The 20,018-nt window shown below is 43.5% G+C and overlaps 1 protein-coding gene across 5 annotated transcripts in view; it reads right to left on the minus strand.

Moving 5' to 3' along the window:
• Nucleotides 1-20,018, minus strand: part of DOCK1 (dedicator of cytokinesis 1) — a 1,428,876-nt gene that overhangs the window by 284,209 nt on the left and 1,124,649 nt on the right. For all 5 annotated transcript variants that reach the window (XM_029610025.1, XM_029610029.1, XM_029610028.1 and 2 more), the window contains 3 exons: nt 15,914-15,999; nt 15,564-15,720; nt 9,006-9,046 (listed from right to left, as the gene is read on the minus strand). In XM_029610025.1, coding sequence (XP_029465885.1) covers nt 9,006-9,046; nt 15,564-15,720; nt 15,914-15,999 — 284 coding nt within the window. The remainder of the gene's footprint in view (nt 1-9,005; nt 9,047-15,563; nt 15,721-15,913; nt 16,000-20,018) is intronic.

Here is a 20,018-nt window from a genome sequence, read left to right on the forward strand (position 1 = left end):
ACAGGCCGAAATGTGCCCCCCTTCTTGGGTACCATGAAATAAATGGAATAGTGTCCAGAATTCACTTCCCAGGCAGGTACTGGGATGATGGCTTTCAAGGACAGGAGCCTCGCCAGGGTAGCTTCCAATGCTGCCTTCTTGTGTGTAGGACAGGAAGATTCCACAAACTTGTCCGGAGGGAGGCGATGAAAGTCCAGATAATACCCCTCTCGGATGATGGCGAGGACCCACTGGTCCGACGTAATCTTGACTCATCTGGGGTAGAAGAGGGTTAACCTGCCCCCTATGGCTCCGTCCCCCAGATGGATCGGCGGATTCACATTGTGAGGTGCGGCCAGGACCTGAGCCCGGGCCTGCTCCCCTCTTATGCTGCTTGGTCCGAAAGGACTGATTCCGGGCCTGAGGACGAGGTGCCTGATAGTGACTCCTGTAGGGAACGAAGCGCTGGGAGCTTCTACCCCTGGATGGCCTTGGAAAGGCTCGCTGGTTCCTTCTGAACCGATCTTCCGGCAGTCGAGGTACTGGAGAAGCGCCCCATGTGCTGGCCAATTTATCAAGGTCGCTGCCAAACAGGAAAGAGCCCTTAAAGGGCAATCTGGTGAGGCGTGTCTTTGAAGGAGCATCGGCTGACCAATTCCGGATCCAGAGCTGCCTCCTGGCGGCTATGGAGGATGAAATCCCCTTGGCTGTTGTCCGGACTAGATCTGATGCAGCATCCGTGAGGAACGAGAGAGCGGACTCCATGTCAGCTGCTGGAGCGTTGTTCCTGACCTGTGACAAACAGGCATGCGTCACCACTGTGCAGCAGGTTGCAAACCGCAAAGAGAGAGCTGCCACCTCAAAGGTCTGTTTCAGAATGGCGTCCAGTCGCCGGTCATGAGGCTCCTTGAGGGTCGACCCCCTTCAACTGGAATGATAGTGCGCTTTGACCACAGCGCTAATCAAGGCGTCCACCTGAGGGCACGCCAGCAGGTCCTGGATAGCCGGTGCCAATGGGTACATGCCCGTCAGGGCCCGGCCCCCTTTGAAGGAAGCCGCTGGTGCCGCCCATTCTAAATCTATCAGTTGTTGTGCTGCTTGCAAGAATGGAAAATGGCGGGCTGTAGGACGAAGACCTTCCAGCAGGGGGTTTTGCGCCGAGGGTACCGTAGCGCTGGGACCTGTAATATCCAACTCCGCCAGACACTGAGACACCAGGTCGGAGAGATCCTCCTTAGGGAAGAACCGCCTCATGGTTCTATATGGCTCAATCCCTGGGGGAAGGTCCCCCTCATCCGGAAGTTCGGACTCGTCCTGTGAAAACTCCTGGTCTGACTGATCTGGGCTGACCAGCGGCGGGAGGTCCCACTCACGATAAGGGCGTGAGGGCCCAGGAACAGGATCCGCCACCGCAGCAGCCACCGCAGTCACCGCAGGAACAACCGGAACAGCAGGAACCGCAGGGCATGGACGGGAAGCCGTTTGCATCTGTACAAAGGCATGAATCCCCTTAAAGAGATCCACCCACGAAATTGAAGCAGCTTCTAATCGCTGGGGTACAAGTTCCCCCGGAAGTCCCGATTGGTCGAGACTGCCCGCTAAATCCGGGGAAGCCCCTGGGGAACTGTCAGCAAATCGTGGCTGAGACTGGTCCTGGCCCGAGGGTCCCACGGCCTCCTCACATTGGGCACATAGGGAGTCTGGCTCTTCACTGTGCGTGGCTCGAAGCTGGCATGCAGAGCAGAGGCCGAGGGCTTTAATGCCGGAGGCAGGCGGCGCCCCCGCTGAAGACGCTGAGGCGTTCTGTTCCATTGAAAAGTATGCGCTGAATGAAAAGCGGCAACAATATACGCTTAATAGAACAGGCGCACAATAATAATATGTGGCAGCAATATGTGCTTAATACAACAGGCGCTCAATAATATGCGGCAGAAATAAGCGCTTAATACAACAGGCACTTAATAATATGCGGCAGCAATATGCGCTTAATACAACAGGTGCTTAATAATATGCGGCAGCTATATATGCGTAATAGAACAGGCGCTTAAGAAGAATATGCGGCAGCAATATAGACAACAAGCGCTCAGCCATATGCGGCTAACAATATACGCTAAATGATATGCAATACGCTCTCAGCAATAGGCAGTCATGAATACACGCTCAATTGTATGCAATATGCTCTTAGCAATATGCGGTTAGCAATACACGCTCAGTGGTATTCAATATGCTCTCAGCAATAAGCGGTTAGCAATACATGCTCAATGGTATTCAATATGCTCTCAGCAATAAGCGGTTAGCAATACACGCTCAATGGCATTCAATAGGCTCTCAGCAGTAAGCGGTTAGCAATACACGCTCAATGGCATTCAATAGGCTTTCAGCAATAAGCGGTTAGCAATACACGCTCAATGGTATGCAATATGCTCTCAGTAATAAGGCAATATACGCACAATAAGAAATATAATATGCGCTTAGTCATAGAGCTGCGCCTATTATGGGCACTCAATACCTGAACAAGGCCCACAAAATGGCGCCCTCCACGGCGTGCCACGCCGCCAATCCTTTGTTCCTTGGAGACCAGAAATAAGAGATGTACGTCTTACCTGATCCTCGGCGCTTCCCGGCTGGAACCCGGGCGGTCTCCGGCTGCGGGGGGAGAGGGCAAGTACCTTCACCGCTGCGTTTGAGGATATGCACCCGCTGCCTCGTCCATGTCGGGACCGAGGCGCCTCGTATGCCTCACCCGAACCTCACCCGGGGGCTACGTCCCTGCCGCGATTCGGCCACCGGACCGAGGACTTAAACCTCCGGGGTATCACGGAAATCACCCCGGGAAACTCTACTGGGGGAGGGACCTTAGGGTATCACCGCAGGAGTGCGGGGCTCGATGCTGTAGAAGTTTTAGTTGAAAGAAAGTAGAAAATAGAAAGTAGATTTGGAAAACACGCTCAGCGAGCATGCAGGCTCTCCAAACTGCGTTGGAGACGGAAATTACTAAGTTGTTACGCTTCCTGTGGGGGTATATATACACCCGTGCTGACGTCAGATCCGTCTCCAACTGCTAGCACGCGGATACTATACCCACTCGTTCTGAGTCCATCTGGCTACACGGCAGGAAATGTATGTGTTTGGCAGGATTAAATATTCAAAATTCAGGTTTTTTGTAACTCTAAAATTACGTGCACAAAAGCTTTTGATTATCAACTTCATAGATTCACATATTTAAACTAACACCAGCTTATCTGGCTAACTTTAGGACAGGTCTCCATCATGGCCATAGTTATCTGGCTAACTCTGAATATCAGATACGCTGATATTCAGAGTTAGCTGGCTAACTTATTCTACAAACTAAACTTCTCCCAGTTATTCTCTACCCACTACCTAGACAGCTAAATATTTAGCTGGAAAAGTAATTACCTAGCTAAATAGTATCTATTGATCCTGGACACTTTTGGGGAAGGGGAAGACTTTTCCGAAAGGATGGGTTCCCATCTTAACCAGAGTGGAACCAAGATACTGGCACTAACTTTTAAAAAGGAGATAGAGCAGCTTTTAAACTAGAATAAGGGGGAAAGATGACAGTCAATCAGCAGGGCATGGTTCGGAGGAATGTATCCTTGAAGGATACTAATGAAACAGGAGAGTTAGGGCATCTCAACAGAGAGGTTCCAACAAAGCAAACGTAGTCCATGTGCCTATATGTAAAAAGTCACCTGAGTTAAAGATCTGCAAATTATCCCTAACAACTGAAAAGCAGGTTGTTAATACAAACAAAAAACACACTTTGAAATATCTGTATGCCAATAAAAGAAAGTCTAAGAAGATGGGAGAGTTAAGAGTGTATAGCAGTATATGATGAGATTGACATAATTGGCATCACAGAGACCTTGTGGAAGGAGGATAACCAATGGGACAGTGCTATATCAGGGTACAAATTATATTGCAATGATAGGGAGGATCAACTTGGCGGGGATGTGGCACTTTATGTCCAGCAGGGTATAGAGTCCAACAGGATAAAAATCATACAAGAGATTAAATGCTCAGAAGAATCTATATGGGTAGAAATCCCATGTGTGTAGGGTAACAGTTTAGTGAAATGGGTATACTGCCGTCCACCTGGACAAAATGGTCAGACAGATGATGAAATGCTAAGAGAAATCTGGGAAGCTAATCAATTTGGCAGAGTAATAATAATGGGAGATTTTAATTATCCAAACAAACCAAAGCAAGGTGCTGCACTACAGAATAATCCAAATCACAAAAGTGCAGAGCATAGAACTTTTAGTCCTGATCAAAGGAAATTCCAAACATTTTATGAGAAAACAAATTCTAAATTTTATTGCGGCAACTCCACTGCATAATGTTAACACAGCAAGCAATTTTCAAGGAATTGCTTGCTGTGTTAACATTATGCAGTGGAGTTGCCGCAATAAAATTTAGAATTTGTTTTCTCATAAAATGTTTGGAATTTCCTTTGATCAGGACTAAAAGTTCTATGCTCTGCACTTTTGTGATTTAGATTTTAATTATCCCAATATTGACTGAGTAAATGTAACATCAGGACTTGTTAGAGACAAAGTTCCTGAATGTAATAAATGACTGCTTCATGGAGCAATTGGTTCAGGAACCAACTAGAGAGGGAGCTATTTTAGATTAAATTCTTAGTGAAATGCAGGATTTGGTGAGAGAAGTAACGAAGGTGGGGCCACTTGGCAAAAGTGATCATAACATGATCAAAATTAAACTAATAAATGGAAGGGGGACAATAAGTAAATCTATAGTTCTAACACTAAATTTTCAAAAGGGAAACTTCGATAAAATGAGGAAAACAGTTAGAAAAAAACTGAAAGTCGCAGCTGCAAAGATTAAAAGTGTCAACAGGCTTGGACATTGTTTAAAAATACAATCCTAGATGCGCAGTCCAGTTGTATTCCATGCATTAAGGTGAAGGAAGGCAAAAAGATTACTGGCATGGTTAAAAGGTGAGGTAAAAGAGGCTATTTTATCCAAAAAAACATCCTTCATAAATTGGAAGAAGGATCCATCTGAAGAAAATAGGATAAAAACATAACCATTGTCAAGTTACGTGTGAAACATTGATAACACAAAGTGTAGAACATCGATAAGAGAAAGAGAGAATTTGAAATGAAGTTGGCTGTAGAGGCAAAAACTCATAACAAAGCCTTTTACAAATATATCTGAAGCAGATGAAATTTAATGTGGATTTGTGCATAGTGATGTATATAGGGAAAAATAACCCTTGCTTTAGTTACACAATGTTAGGTTATATAAGAAAATTAGGTTCTTACCTTTTGCTAATTTTTGTTCCTGTAGTACCGAGGATCAGTCCAGACTCCTGGGTTTTGCCCCCCCTCTAGCGACCCTGGCGCTTTCACATCCAAACTATAGTGCCGGGCAAAAGTGTGGACCGATTTCCAGGTGGCCGCCCTACAGATCTCCTCTGTAGGGATATGGTGGCATTCTGCCCAGGAAGCAGCCTGGGCGCGAGTAGAGTGGGCTTTCAGCCCCATAGGCAACGACCTCCCCTGCAACAGGTATGCCGAACGAACGGTGTCTTTCAACCAACGAGCAATCGTAGTCTTGGAGGCCACTTTACTTCGTCTGGAACCACCATAGAGAACGAACAGGTGATCGGATACCCTGAAAGCATTAGTGACCTCCAAATAATGTAACAGCACGCGCCGAACATCTAACTTACGCAGATCTCTAGCCATGGGGTCCAAAGACTGCACCTGACCAAATGATGGCAACTCTACCGTCTGATTCACGTGAAACGATGAAACCACCTTGGGTAAAAACGACGGTACAGTGCGTAACGATACTCCCGAATCCGAAATCCGCAAAAAAGACTCTCGACACGACAGAGCCTGAAGCTCAGAAATACGCCGCGCCGAGACCATGGCCACCAAGAATACCACCTTTAGAGTCAAATCCTTAAGAGTGACATTGCGAAGAGGCTCAAAAGGTGCCTTACACAACGCTGTAAGGACCACATTCAAATTCCAAGACGGGCACGAAGGACGAAACGGAGGGCGTAACTGTTTTGCCCCCCGAAGGAAACGCACCACATCCGGATGCGTCGCCACCGAAGCTCCATGCACCCGACCTCGAAAGGAACCTAACGCCGCTACTTGCACCCGCAAAGAACTACAGGACAGGCCCTTAGCTAACCCATCCTGGAGAAACAGCAGAATATCCGGGATAGCTGCTCGGGTAGGTGATACGCTGCGCTCCAAACACCAAGTCTCAAAGAGTCACCACACGTGCACATACGACATGGACGTAGACTTCTTTCAGGAACGCAAAAGTGTAGATACCACCGACTCAGGGTACCCCTTTGATCTCAACCGCTGCCTCTCAAAAGCCATGCCGCTAGACAAAAGCGATGCACCAGGTTGAAACAAACGGGCCCCTGATGCAGGAGGTCCGGAAGAAACGGGAAACGAAGCGGCCCTTCGACCGCTAGATTCAACAGATCCGCGAACCACGGCCTCCTTGGCCATTCTGGGGCAACCACGATCACGTCCGCCGGGTGCTTCTCTATTCCACGCAGCACCCGTCCTATGAGCGGCCACGGAGGAAACACGTAGAGTAACACATCCATCGGCCACGGAACCACCAGTGCATCCACTCCTTCCGCCAACGTCTCCCTTCGGCGAGTAAAAAACCGAGGAGCTTTCACATTCTTGAACGTAGCCATCAGGTCCACTAACACTAACTTATTCTGCTCCCTTTGCTCTCTGGTGAGTTGCCATAGCTCCTCCTCCATTTAGGTCATCGCTGCCAGGCAGACCGCAACCGGTGCCCAGCATGCTTCCTAGACCATCTGGGTTCCTCATGACAATCCCTTGTTCCATTACATGCTTCTCAGTGGGCTCCTGTCAGTCAGGACCTGGTCTAATATCAGTTGCCTTGCTGTTTCAATGTTCCTCTTCAGGGTAGAGCAGACAGCTGGCTTAGTTAGCTATGGGGTTCTTTCTACCTCCAGCTGTACTAAGACCAGTCCTGGTTTTACTCTAGCCAGATCGGCTATTATATAAGCCCTGTCTGCTTCCAGTTTTCCCCAGGTGTTGGGGACTTTAGGACACTTTCCTGCAGCTGCTTCTGCCCCTCTAGGAAACTCTGAGCCAATGCTTTTCAATTAACTTCTGTCATGCTTCCCTCTGCTGCATCATTGTGCTTAAGGCAAAGCCTACTTACCGCTGTAAGCTACAGCCTGTGCACCTACTAGCAGTTTCACTTTCTGACTGGGGCCATGCCCTGCTCCAGCCACAGTGCACATCTGCTTCTTCCCTGTGTTTTTTTTTTTCTTGAAAGTAAAAAAAAAACCCAAAAAACAAAAAACTGCCTCATCAGCACTACCTATACTGTGTATTACAGTTCTGTCTTCAGGCGGAGCTTCTCTCCTTAGTCTATAAAGAAAACCTAAAACCTGACCACCTTCCAGGCACCACAGACCACTCAACTTAAAAGCAGTTTCGTTTTTTTTTTTTCCTTCTGTGCTCTTCCTTGAGCTACACACAAACTTCCAACGTTTAGCTCTTATGAAGCCCTGGCAGCACTGCTTTATCTCAACTTCTTTGGCAGGCCATACAACAGATTCAATTTCACCATCCTCCCTTGGAGACATGTTTTTTTTTTTTTTCTGTGCCAAGCTTTAGAAAACAATTCTCTTATCTGACATCATATGTGAGGATGACTGAGCAGATCTTCTGGGCTGGAGCTGAAAGTCACACTGACTCCAGCCTTTTCTAAAGCAAACTTTACTTTTATTAACATACACAGTACTTTCACATAATGGTAGGCTGCTTTACCTTACAAACCTTCAGAGAGGGTCAGGAACTCCTTGCTCCTGGAGACATAGGGGCCTCCTGAACCTAGCTCGACTTATACTCTTATCTTCCCCAGCTGCTCTCACCCTCGGGATTCTCCCTGCCCTGCAGGATCCCAGCCACAGAGCTCTCTCACTCTGTGGGGTTTAAGATGGACCAGGCATCCAGCCTGGGCCTGCACAGGTTTAAGGGGCACTCTGTCATACCCATTAAGAGATGTTAAACTAGAAAAGCAAAGGGATTCTGTTTGTTTGGCTTTTAACGGTGCAGATGGAAGAAGCAGATTCATCTCCAAGTAAATGTATGGTTTGCCAGATTGTCACATTCAAAGAAGTTTTATTTTAGTTTAATACTGAAACACCATCCAGTGTGTGGATATAGTTTTGTCAGAGTTTAAGTGTACCAACCCTAAGGTCTGGAAGGTAATATTTTCCCTGTATTAAGAATGGATCTATGTGGCTGTCCCCATTTACAGAGAAGACAGAGGATTGGGAGGGGGGGAGGGGGGCTATGCCATATTTCCATTGTACCTTCCTCCTTACAACGTCATACTCTTTGTCCTTGGATTTCCATTTTTCATGCACAATTTCACCTTTCCTCTCTTGACTGAAGCCTGTCAAATATTTGAATGTTTCTATCAAATTCCCCCATCCCATTTTTCCTCCTGCGAGGCCTTTACCATTTTAGTAGCTCTCTTCTGAACTGCTTCCATCCTCTCAATGTCCTTATGAAGGCACCGCCTCCAGAAATGAGCTCAGTACTCCAGGTGAGACCGTATTAAACAATACTTGAGGATCAGAAGATGTATAGAAAACCAGGTCAACTAACCTAACATTCTCTATTATGTAAAATGTTCTATCGAATGCTAAGCTGTGGGTTACATCTCAGCAGAGGAAAAAAATACAATCTGTCATTTTTCATTTTCCTCACCTGATCGAAGAGAACGCTCAAGCCAATGTTCTTTTAATTCGAGATTCATGCTCCTTCATTTACACATACACCCAGGAATATTTCCCCATGTTTTATATCCCTTCCCAATTCACTTGGTTCAATCATAACAGCGACTGTCCATTACTAGGGATTATGTACCAAGGAATCTAGTTTGTAATTATTTTTACAAGTTTGCTAAAGCTACATTTCTCACAGTACCTATAAAATATAATATTTACAAACCTGATGTACATTTCTTCCCTTTCAATTTCTTTGTAAAAATTCTGAAATAATAACAAAAAGGTACTGTGAGGTAAAGGCGGTCATGCTTATTTTGATACATATAAATATATATACACACACATATATACTCACACACACACACAAATACTGTATATACACACATACACATCTATCATATTAAATTGAAATTCATAGCAACACAAGAGCTAAATCCAAATGAGATACACCTTATACTCTAACCTTCATACATTATTTTTCACTAGGTAGCTATTAGCTCTATAATGGAGCTATACAGATACCTGCATTATAAAAAGGACCTACTTCATAACAACATGATCACATATGTTATCTTTCAGAATCAAGTAAGTACATAATAGTGGTATAACATGTAAAGATATGTAAAGATAAGTACATTTAGTATTGTAACAACTGGACAGAGGCTTCAAGGTGTGGCATCCTAGGGTTTAAGGTTCACGTTTTTAAAAAAGTTAAGTATCCTGATATGCGAAACAATTAAATATGAATTCAAACTAGGAGAACTGTGGCCTGGTTTGAGTTTGAAATCATTTGTGGATTTGACAGACATCAGTGAGAAAAATGCACTGGGATTTTTGCCAAAAATCTCAGGCACATCTGTGGAGGTCCAATCATTTCTGCAGATTTGCTGTGGACTTGTTCTATTTCTTTAACAAAATTATGCAAACTGCCTTCAAAGTGGTTTTTCTAAGAATCTTCAAGCTCAATACTATTAGACATGAGCTACTGGAATTTGCAAGTTGCACATCATTAACCTTTGTTCAGTTTAAATAAGATATTGCTCAAAACAATTTTTAAGTAACAAATGAATTATAAATTGTAAGTATATACAACCTCATTTGAATAACAGAGCTTGAAATATATTTTTATTAAAACCAAAGAGTCAGTATTTGGTCATTTTTATCCTGTTTTTACAAAATGCACATTAATGAGGTCCATATTCAACCACTGACTGGCCAGGAAAGGTTGCCAAATAAACTTATCTGGCTAACTTAACCAGGATATTCAATGGCATAGATGCAGCACCCAATGTGCTATCTTAAAGTTATATCACAACAGAGTCAAGAAAAAATATATATGCAACAGCACAATCTCCAACCAAATAATATGAAATATATGTACTCTATTAATGGACCATCATACTAAGCACTATCGGTATATTACTCACAGTCTACTTCCCTTGGCAAATATGCTTTGTTTGCTCTTATGGTATAATTCCATCCTCTAACCCTCCTTTTAAATCCACCTTTTTCTGGACCCTCTGTTTTTCCCCTTTCCTTTCATCCCCGCGTCCTCCCTCTGCTTATCCTCTCCTTGCTCTCTAGCCCAATTTCATTCGATGCATTCATCTGTTATTTAATTTTTAATTTTAATCTTCATTGGCCTTCTGCAAGGCATCTGTATAAGATGAATACCTCAATTACCATGTTATTTTAATGTTCTTATATGTTCTTTGTTATATGTAATGCTCTCAAGCAAGTTCAATTGTTCAATGTAAACCGATTTGATTTGCATCCAATGCAAGAAGATCGGTATATAAAAAACCAAAAATAAATAAATAAATATATGACCTTCATTGCTTTTTAAATAACAATCGGTCCCAAACCAAGTCTCTTATTTTTTTTTTTAGGTTATTTTGATGCAGATAAAATATCAACCAACTTATCTTTTTGTGATTGATTATTCAAATGATCCCAAGCAGTCCCAACACACACCTTGTTTCGAAATATTTATTTCTGCATCAGGGGAGTTGTTTGTACATTATTAGTGGTGGGATTCCAAAATGTCCACTTCCCTCGGCATGTGTTGGGACTGCTTGGGATCATTTCAATAACCAATCACAAAAAGATAAGTTGGTTGATATTTTATCTGCATCAAAATAACCTTTAAAAAATAAGAGACTTGCTTTGGGACGGATGATTATTTAAAAAGCAATGAAGGTCATTTACCAGTCGTGCTTAGTATGATGGTCCATTAATAGAGTACATATATTTCACATTATTTGTTTGGAGATTGTACTACCTTAAAGATAGCCAGATAAGTTTATTTGGCTAACTTTAGGACTGCTTTTTGTAGCTAAAGTTATCCGGCTAGCTGGATAATGCTGAAAACGGCGGATACCTGGCTAACACTCCTAGATTCAATAAGCTGCAATGTTTTATCACAGGAGGGCTGCCACTAAAGCAGGGGGGGGAGGGGCGCTTCCATGATAGTGGGGCCCCTCCTATAAGAAAGCATAACACCTGTATGGTGTGTTCTTTTGTGTCATGACCAAACAACACGGCACAAAAGAACGTGGCGAGCAGCCCTTTAATGAGATGACAGTCCCAACCACATGGGACGGCCATCACCTTAAAAGGGCTGCTGGAGAAAAAAAAAAATCACTGCAAACAAGGCTACCCCAATACCCCCCAAAATGTTACATTAGAAAAAGAACTGCGTGGCGATGGCCCCAGCACCCAATTTAATGTGGCCCTAGCTCATGATACCAATACCCCCCCCCCCACCTCCCAAGTCACAACCTCAAGACTTCCATCCCCACGAAGTCTATCAAGCAAACCCCTAGCTCTTCCCCTCAGAATAAAGGTGCTGGAATACCTTACCAGAATCCCTCCAACACTGAAAGGATCCCGTATAGGGGCTGGGTGCACCCTTGCACCATTTACCAAAATGGCACCGACCTGAATTTGCCCCAGCCATGATCGAGGCAGCCCTGGGTTGAGACGGGGGTCTGCACTGACCCCCACTCAACCTCCCCACTGGCCGTGACTATTTTTTATTTTTATGCCATTGTAAATATGTGGTGGAAGCCCTGGGACCCGCATTTGGGTCCTGGGCCTCCCACCACGCATCTAATTCATTTCAAATAGAAGTAGATATTTTATCGTGACTGATCACCTTCTTGGTCGGCACAATAAAATATTTATATAAAACAGATTAGCAATGATCTCCTTTTCATGCATTTGCATTATTCATAAATGCAAATCGCAATCAAAGAAGGTCATTGTAATAGGAGAGCATATCTGGACGGGGAGATGCAAAATATCAAGTATATTGCGCAAGATACATAATATAATGTGCGTTAGAGCCCTAACATGGCTTGATAAATCACCCGGTTAGCTTGATAGTGCTATTTGGCCGCAAAATGCCCCTGGACCACCCTTGACATAGCAGGCTAAGTTTTTAGCTGGATAAATTATCTGGCAATGCTGCAGGTGCTTAAACTGATGTGATTTTTAAATTATGGTATTTATTTTTATTTATTTATTTGATTTATCAGGTTAAGAGACAAACTTAGCTGGACAAATGTACTGAATATGGACCTCTAAATTAAATGCCTTTGGAATAGTTGGAGATAATGCACTACAAACTAAACACCTTAGACTCTTACAAGCATTGGGGTAGATTTTCAAAGGGTTATGCGCATAACCCCTGAAAACCTACCCCAAACCCCCCCTGCACGCGCCGAGCCTATCTTGCATAGGCTGCCGGCACGCGCGTAAGTCCTGGGGCTTTCCTAGGGGGGGTGTCGGGGGGGGGGGGGGTCGTGTCACAGCCAGCGCATCATCAGGGGCGTGTTGGGTGGTGTGTTGCAGCCGGTGCATCATCGGGAGCATTCTGCAGCTACGCGCGTATCTATTGAAATCCGGCATACTTTTGTTTGCGCCTGGTGTGCGAACAAAAGTACGCGCGTGTGTAGTTTTATAAAATCTGCCCCTTAATGTATTGCATGCCATTCTGGAAACATGTATGATAATACTGATTCTACAAAGATAGGGGAGATGGAGTAAATATTGTGTTTTGGGGGTGGAGGTGGGGAGAGAAAAAGCTGTGGTAAAATTGGGGCTGTGGTGGAGAGGCATGTAACTGCCAGGAGAAAGATTCGGGATATTAATGCTCCTGCACTCAAAGCATGTAAGAAATATGGTATGGATAAATAATTTTTGCATTTATAAATTACCTGTGAGAAGACCATAAAATAGTGGGTGAACAAGGCAGTGTTTTGAGCAGCAGTCTGGATTACAAATCTCCTTCAGGACAAGCACTTAGTGTACCGAAACATGTCTGATGCAGAGTTCATCATTCAGCTATCAATGGTTTTTGGCTTGTCCTGCATTCATAAGTGACTATTAAATTTGTTTTGCATTGTAGAATAAAACGGATTTATTGGTAATTAGGATATGGTATGGCTGGAATGCTGGAGCCATTGTACTAGAGTAAATATATGAGGTGTGGTTTCCCCACTCAATTTTTTTTATCCTCACACAGGTGGTTTCTGCAGTGATTTGTACTTTTATGTTTCTGACATTTATAAATTATTCATGTAACTGATAAAACAGTTTTAACTTAACTGAGTTTTAAAGTGGATATTAGAGTGGAGATATATGTTTAAGATATACTGCACTAATGCATTTGGTGAGTTATGAAGTGCCTGTCTTAGGAAATTGTATTTTTTTTTTAGCTAAAAATAATGAAATACAGACTTACATAAATCAGTACAATAATCACTTTCCCTTGTTTTCTCCCAAAACCTATTATTTTCTTGGCAATTCGCAGCAGCTGCAACTATAACTTAACTGACAGGTAACCAAGGGACGCTCTGACCCATTCCTCTCCACCACACATTCAGCCTGCGCCTGCCTCCCCCTCTTCCTCACCAGGGAACACACGCAGACTCACGACCAGTGCTGAATTTGGATAGATGGCTGCAATTTTATTAAATGCCTCACGCAGGAGTTAAATATGGGCATTCAAATGCCGGAAGCCTCCTCCTCTCTTCCTCACCCCCATCACTCCAAGAGGCTTTTTTTTTTTTTTCTGGCTCAGCAAACCACTCACCGAGTATCATCCCAGAGCCACTGGTGATGACAGGCACTGCTCCGGCCACCTAAGTAGCCTTCCAAGGCCCAGCCTCAAGTGTCCGGGCCTGCTATTGCCAAAAGGCAGCATCCCAAGGTTTGCCTTTACTCACAAGGCTCTGTTAGTATGATGCCTTAAGCCCAGGGCTGCCTGGACTCATTACCCTGGGTCACGGACCGAGTGGCAGTCTGCCATATGTTGGCCTCTCAGCCCCTCCTCTTTTACCTCAGAGGCCTGAGCTCCGGCTGCCAACAGAAAACATTTTCTTTGCACGTTGTATCCATGCAATTCTATCTTCTATCCTAATAGAGGAAAATACACCACACGTCTAACTTCAACTCCCTCTCCCAAAAATGGATAGGTTAAAGGTCGGGCTGGTGGGTTGCCATTAATACTCAGGGAGTTATGAGCCAAAAGGAAAGGGGGTGGGGGAGCACACAACTCTCCCCTTTGTTCCCTGCTCAACCTACCCACCTTTGCTCCCAGTGGCCAGCGAATCACCGCTTGGCTGGCCAGGCCCCCAACAGTAAGAAATGGCTGCATGCCATGTCAGGACCCAGAGGTCGCTGTGCACTACAGCCTGTATCAGCAGTGCTAGGGAAGGGAAGGAAACAGGCAGTGGTCACACAGCCCTGCCTTGCTGCGCTTCCTGCCCCCTGATAGTGATACCGGAGCCACAAATTTTCAGCAAATGACAAGAAATATTGGAATTGTATAAGCTCTAACCAAACCTTTCCTTCCATTTCCTTGAGGTGTCTAGTTTTATTTTATATGTTCTGCAATGGGATTCTAGAACTGATGCCTGAGTTCTTGACCGTACAATGAAATGCTTGAATGGCTTTCCAATAGATGGAGATAATGCGCTAAAAATTAAGCAGACATTTAGCATTTCCTCCTGTGCTTTATGGCTTCCAGGTCACTTGGAATGGAGGCTGGGATCCGGCATCATGTGCCTTCATTCACATCCACCCAGGGATTTCCACCCCCCTTTTACATCCCCTCCCAATTCACTTAAGCCCAATCACAACAGCGACAGTTCATGGCTAGGGATCATGCATCAGGGGGCTCCTTCCGAAACCTTTCAATCACGGCTCCTACATCCGGCCACCCTGCATGTTTCCATTGTGAGGCTGACAGGCCAAGAAAGGCTATGGGGGCCTGTGAAAGCTGCCTCTGCTGCACTGTCCTGGGGAGCGGGAGGACTTAGCTGGGAATCGAACCTAGGTCCCCACTGGGCTGGCCCACTACTGCTTTTGCAAATTTTTTGCATAGCCCTGCCTTATTGCACTGGGCCACAGATTCCTTATTACAATGATCACCTGTGACCTTAACAGACTTATTTTCTTTTCCCATTTCCCTGGTGGGGTTAGTTCATATTGTACTGCATGATCACTTCCTAAAGAAAGGCATGCAGTAAAAAAAAGCATGCAGGTCTGAAACAAGCTTAAAACCTTGTACACAAAGCGGAGACAGTTTAGACTTTTTTTCTGTTTTAATATATAATGAAGCACATTTTTATGGACTTTATCTTGAAATACAAAACGTATCTTGACACCAATAGCGGGGTATGACAGCTGACCTTTTCAGTAAAAGCGCCCACGTTCAAATTAAAAAATTCTGCTTGAGCTATGAATGTATTCACCATTTTTTTTTTTAACTTACCAGAACATTGACAGTACAGCTCATGCGGTTCTCTTTGTTTTCATCATGCATGATTGTTCTATAATCCAGGAGCCTCTCCATCAGCCGAACAACAAGTATTACAAAGTTTTCTCCGTTCTTGGCCAGATACTTGTGTTTTCTACAGTGCTCCAAGAGGCTAGATAAAACAGCACACAGCTCGTTAATTCCACAAACCAGAAAAAAAAAAAAAAAAGACTGGATTAAGGTGAGATTTAAAACACTTTGCATCATTAACACCATTTAATTATTTCTGGGCTGTAAAGTTCAATACAGTCTAATTATTGTGTTTCTAAGTTTAAAAATAAATCCTCCTGTGAATCAACACTTACATTTTATCAAACAACACTTTGTACTGTTCGTCTCCTCTACCTCCTTCCACTTCATGATCCAGCTTGGTGATGATCTCATTTTCAAACTATAATTAAGCAAAGCAAGTTGAAAATCATCAGCATGGCAAATCTGCCATTTTATTACTTTAACATTAATGCCTTATACATTGGTGGAGGGCCCATGATATGTTTAAACCACCGCTTTTAAACTTGATTCAGTGTTTCTAGTATCTCATTTAGGCTATTCGTTCTAATCTCATGCCATATAAGTCTGAGAAACAACAGGTGATACTGTTAAACGAAGCTTAAAGTATAGCATTACAAGATTTTAAGTAAGGAGGTGAATAATAGAAAAGGGAATAAAATGTTTAACCATGCCTTCTCTACTGAATTAATTATGATAGGAGTAAATAAAATCAGTGAGACAGTTTCCCTGCTGAGAAAAGAAAAAAATCCCTGTTCTGTGGATGCTAACATGGAGTAAACAGAGAACAGTATTCAGGGGGACAGAAATAATTTCATTATAGCACAAGATCTCCATAAAGAATAAGGACATATTACAGCAGGGTGCACACGTTGAAAAAAATATCGCAGAACTGAAAAAGAAAATACAGAGGTGACCAAACTGATAAAGGTGATAAAAAGCTAAAAGGTGAATTTTAAAAGCCTGGCATGTGCCAAAATCGGGAGATGTGCACACAAGTCAAGCTGGCGCACGCCCACTATGTTTTAAAAGCCACCCAGATGCGCGTATATCTCCTGCATGCGTACATCCCACGCCGATTCAAAAAAAGGGGTGTGGCCAAGAGATGTGCGTGTACATACTTATGCGCCTGGATGCATGTGTCCAGGTCCAGAGCCCTGCAAGTTTTCTTCTGCTAGGATTGAAGTGTAAGTTTAAAATAATTAAAAAAAAAAAAAAACTAGCCACACCTGAGGGGTGTTAAGGCTCTGGGGTAAATGGGGGCAGTCTAAGCTATTTGACCAGGGGGTTTGGAGGATCTAGCTCTTAAACGGTGAAACTGGCAATAGTGAGGGCACATGCTCTTTTTCAAATCTCCCGATTTACGCGGCAGAAGTGGGACTTGTGCACCCATAAGAACATAAGAAATTGCCCTGCTGGGTCAGACCAAGGGTCCATCAAGCCCAGCATCCTGTTTCCAACAGAGGCCAAACCAGGCCACAAGAACCTGGCAATTACCCAAACACCAAGAAGATCCCATGCTACTGATGTAATTAATAGCAGTGGCTATTCCCTAAGTAAACTTGATTAATAGCCGTTAATGAGAGCCTATTTAAAATTAGGTGCTCATGTACGCGTGTGCAGGCTATTTTATAACACGCCTGCAAGTTATAAAATGGCCGTGTCCCTGGAAACGCGTGCCTGTGCGAGCCCGTGCACCGGTCTGGAAGTTACCATCCGTATGTATGAGATGGATCTGGGGTTTATTTTTGTTTACCTCTATTTTTTACCCAATAGTTTCCTCCTGCTCCTTTTCAGTTTTCAACCCAAATGGAACTGGCATTGTCACCATGAGCATTTCTTCACAAATGCTGGGGTGATTCCCTATTTTTTATTTTATTTTTTTTAATAACCTTCCTAGCCCAGCTGTTGCAGTGGCAATCCTTGGCCAGGCTCTCTCCTAAAACTGATGTGTGCTTTACTCTGCACTGTTTTTTGGGGCTGATGCATTACAGCTTAGCACTGGTGTTAATGTCAGCATTAGTGTATTAACAGGTGCCAACAAACCTAGCACCCTTAACTGTATTTAATTTTCGGAAACACCAATGAAGGAGAATTGTCAGCTTGACTTGCTCCTTCATTAGCATATTCAAATAAAGACAGGGACAAAAAGTAATGAGAAAAAGAATTGGAATACAATAATTATGCAGAATTAGGGGACTGAGGAAGTTAAAAGTATTTCAGGATAGGGAAATTAATGACAAAAAAACAGCACCCAAGAGAAATTGGCACACTCCATCATGCAATTACCTGAAACATATTTAATGCTGCCTTCTTTTATAACTTGTCAGAATACTTGGACCCCAAGATAATGTTTTTAGGAGCCAGGGAAAAGATTGTATTTCTTTTAATATATTCTTTGCTTATCTTGCATTACTTTTGCTCTCCCCTTCTTTTAGTCTGTTCCCTTCCCTCTATCTTCTTTCCTCCTCCTCTCCCCCTTTCTACAGCCTCTTTTTCTTTCTCTTTCCTCCCCTCCAGCCTTTCTTGTCCCTCCTTCCCCTATCTTCTCTCCTCCTCCCCAAATGTCTCAGTTGATAAGAAGGTAAAGCCCAGCCAGGAGGACACAAGCGTCTGGCTAAGTGTCCTGTGCTGCTCTGACGTCTCCACTGTTTACGTATGCTAGCAGCTTTGGGTGGGTCGGGGCAGGGTGGCGGCGCCACACATAATTGTCCCTCTCCTTTCTATGGTTTCTATTTCTTTCTCTTCCCTTCCTCCCTCCAGTCTCCCCCCCCCCCCCCCCCCTTCTTCTGTTTGGCCAGGCAAGAGGGTCACCAGTTCCTCCTGGCACCAGTGTATGACACAGCCGTCGGCAGAACCACGTCAGCCGCCTGAAAGCCATATGAACAGCATTACGTAATGAACCTGAGACGTGCAGGTGTCGGGAAAAATCTGCACGGGTAGCTTCAGACCTAGGATAACCAAGGAAGCAATGTAACTCTCCTCTTAACAAAGTGGTCACCTTTCCACACACTGCAGAGCACTGAGCTACACAAATTGCAATGTCACACAAGGCTGAGACTTAACGACCTAATAAATAAGCATCCCCTAGAACAGCGTCTCTCACACCAATCTGGTTTCCAGGATATCCGCAATGAATATATGCGAGAAATCTGCATGCACTGCCTCCCATTGATGTTCACTGTAAATATCCTAAAAAAAAGGACTGATTAGTGGACCGAAATGAGAGCAAATCTGGAGACATTCAAATACTTCAAAGGAATATATAAGGCACAAGAAACAAACTTTTGTCACAGAAAAGAATGCTCTACAAAAAAAAAGTTATCATAAGAGGCTCCAACAAGATAGACTCAAGGGCAGAATCAGAAAATAATTCTTCACCAAAACGGTGGCAGATGTATGAAATAGCCTCTCAGTGAAGGTGGTGGAAAAAAAAACAAACCCTGAAAGAATTCAAGAAATAATGGGATAAGCACAAAGGATCCCTAGTTGTGATGAATTAAGGGGAACGCCAGAAATCTTCTGAGCTCTAAGACACTGTACTAGGAATGACACTTGGCAAACTATCTGGTTCTAATAGTCTTTATCTGCCACCGTATTCTATGTTTCTATGGGAAGTACTCATGATGAAATAAATTAATTAGGCGAATCTCTGTTTTCACACTCAACTGATCAGTGGTTTGGTCCATATAGAGCACTGTGGTATGGATATAAGTTTTGGTGATTTGAGTATATAAATTAATCTTTCTGAGAATTTTTTTAACATAGCTGAATACTCCGGCTTTTTGTTATTAATCAGAGTTAAGCTTTAAATCTAACCTTGCCTTTGAATCACCAAATATTCATATGTCAATGTCATTTATATATTCAGATGTGATACAGTTCTCAATCTATAACTTTAATAAAGGGAATCTGCTATTTAATTACTATGAAATCATACCTTAGCTTTTAAGAGTATTCTAACAACCTAATGTACTATTTATACGTCAAACCTGCAAATCTAGCACATTTAAGTACAATACTTGCATTTCAGGATATATATTTATTTTTAAATCTCTTTTTGCACCCAACAAACAGTGCTGACTTCCAGTTGCTGCTGGAAGCTATACTGTTATAGTGTTTTTGAATTAAATTCTGAAAAAAAGAAACAATGAGGGTAATTGTCAAAGGAGTTACGGGCAAAAACAAACTATCGTAGCAATCTTCAAAAACCATTTACGTGCATAAAAAGGTAGATTTTAAAAGGGGTGCATGTCCATGTGCGCACAAATAAACAGGGGTTACGCGCGCGTGTGTGTTTTAAAATTGGGCCGAAAGAACTTTCTCGAGTAAATGCACTATGGTCAATTCAATGGCATACATTGTAGCAATTTTCAAAAGCCCACTTTCTTGAATAAAGGG

The sequence above is a fragment of the Rhinatrema bivittatum genome, chromosome 7 (assembly GCF_901001135.1).
Source record: "Rhinatrema bivittatum chromosome 7, aRhiBiv1.1, whole genome shotgun sequence".
Lineage (NCBI taxonomy): Eukaryota > Metazoa > Chordata > Amphibia > Gymnophiona > Rhinatrematidae > Rhinatrema > Rhinatrema bivittatum.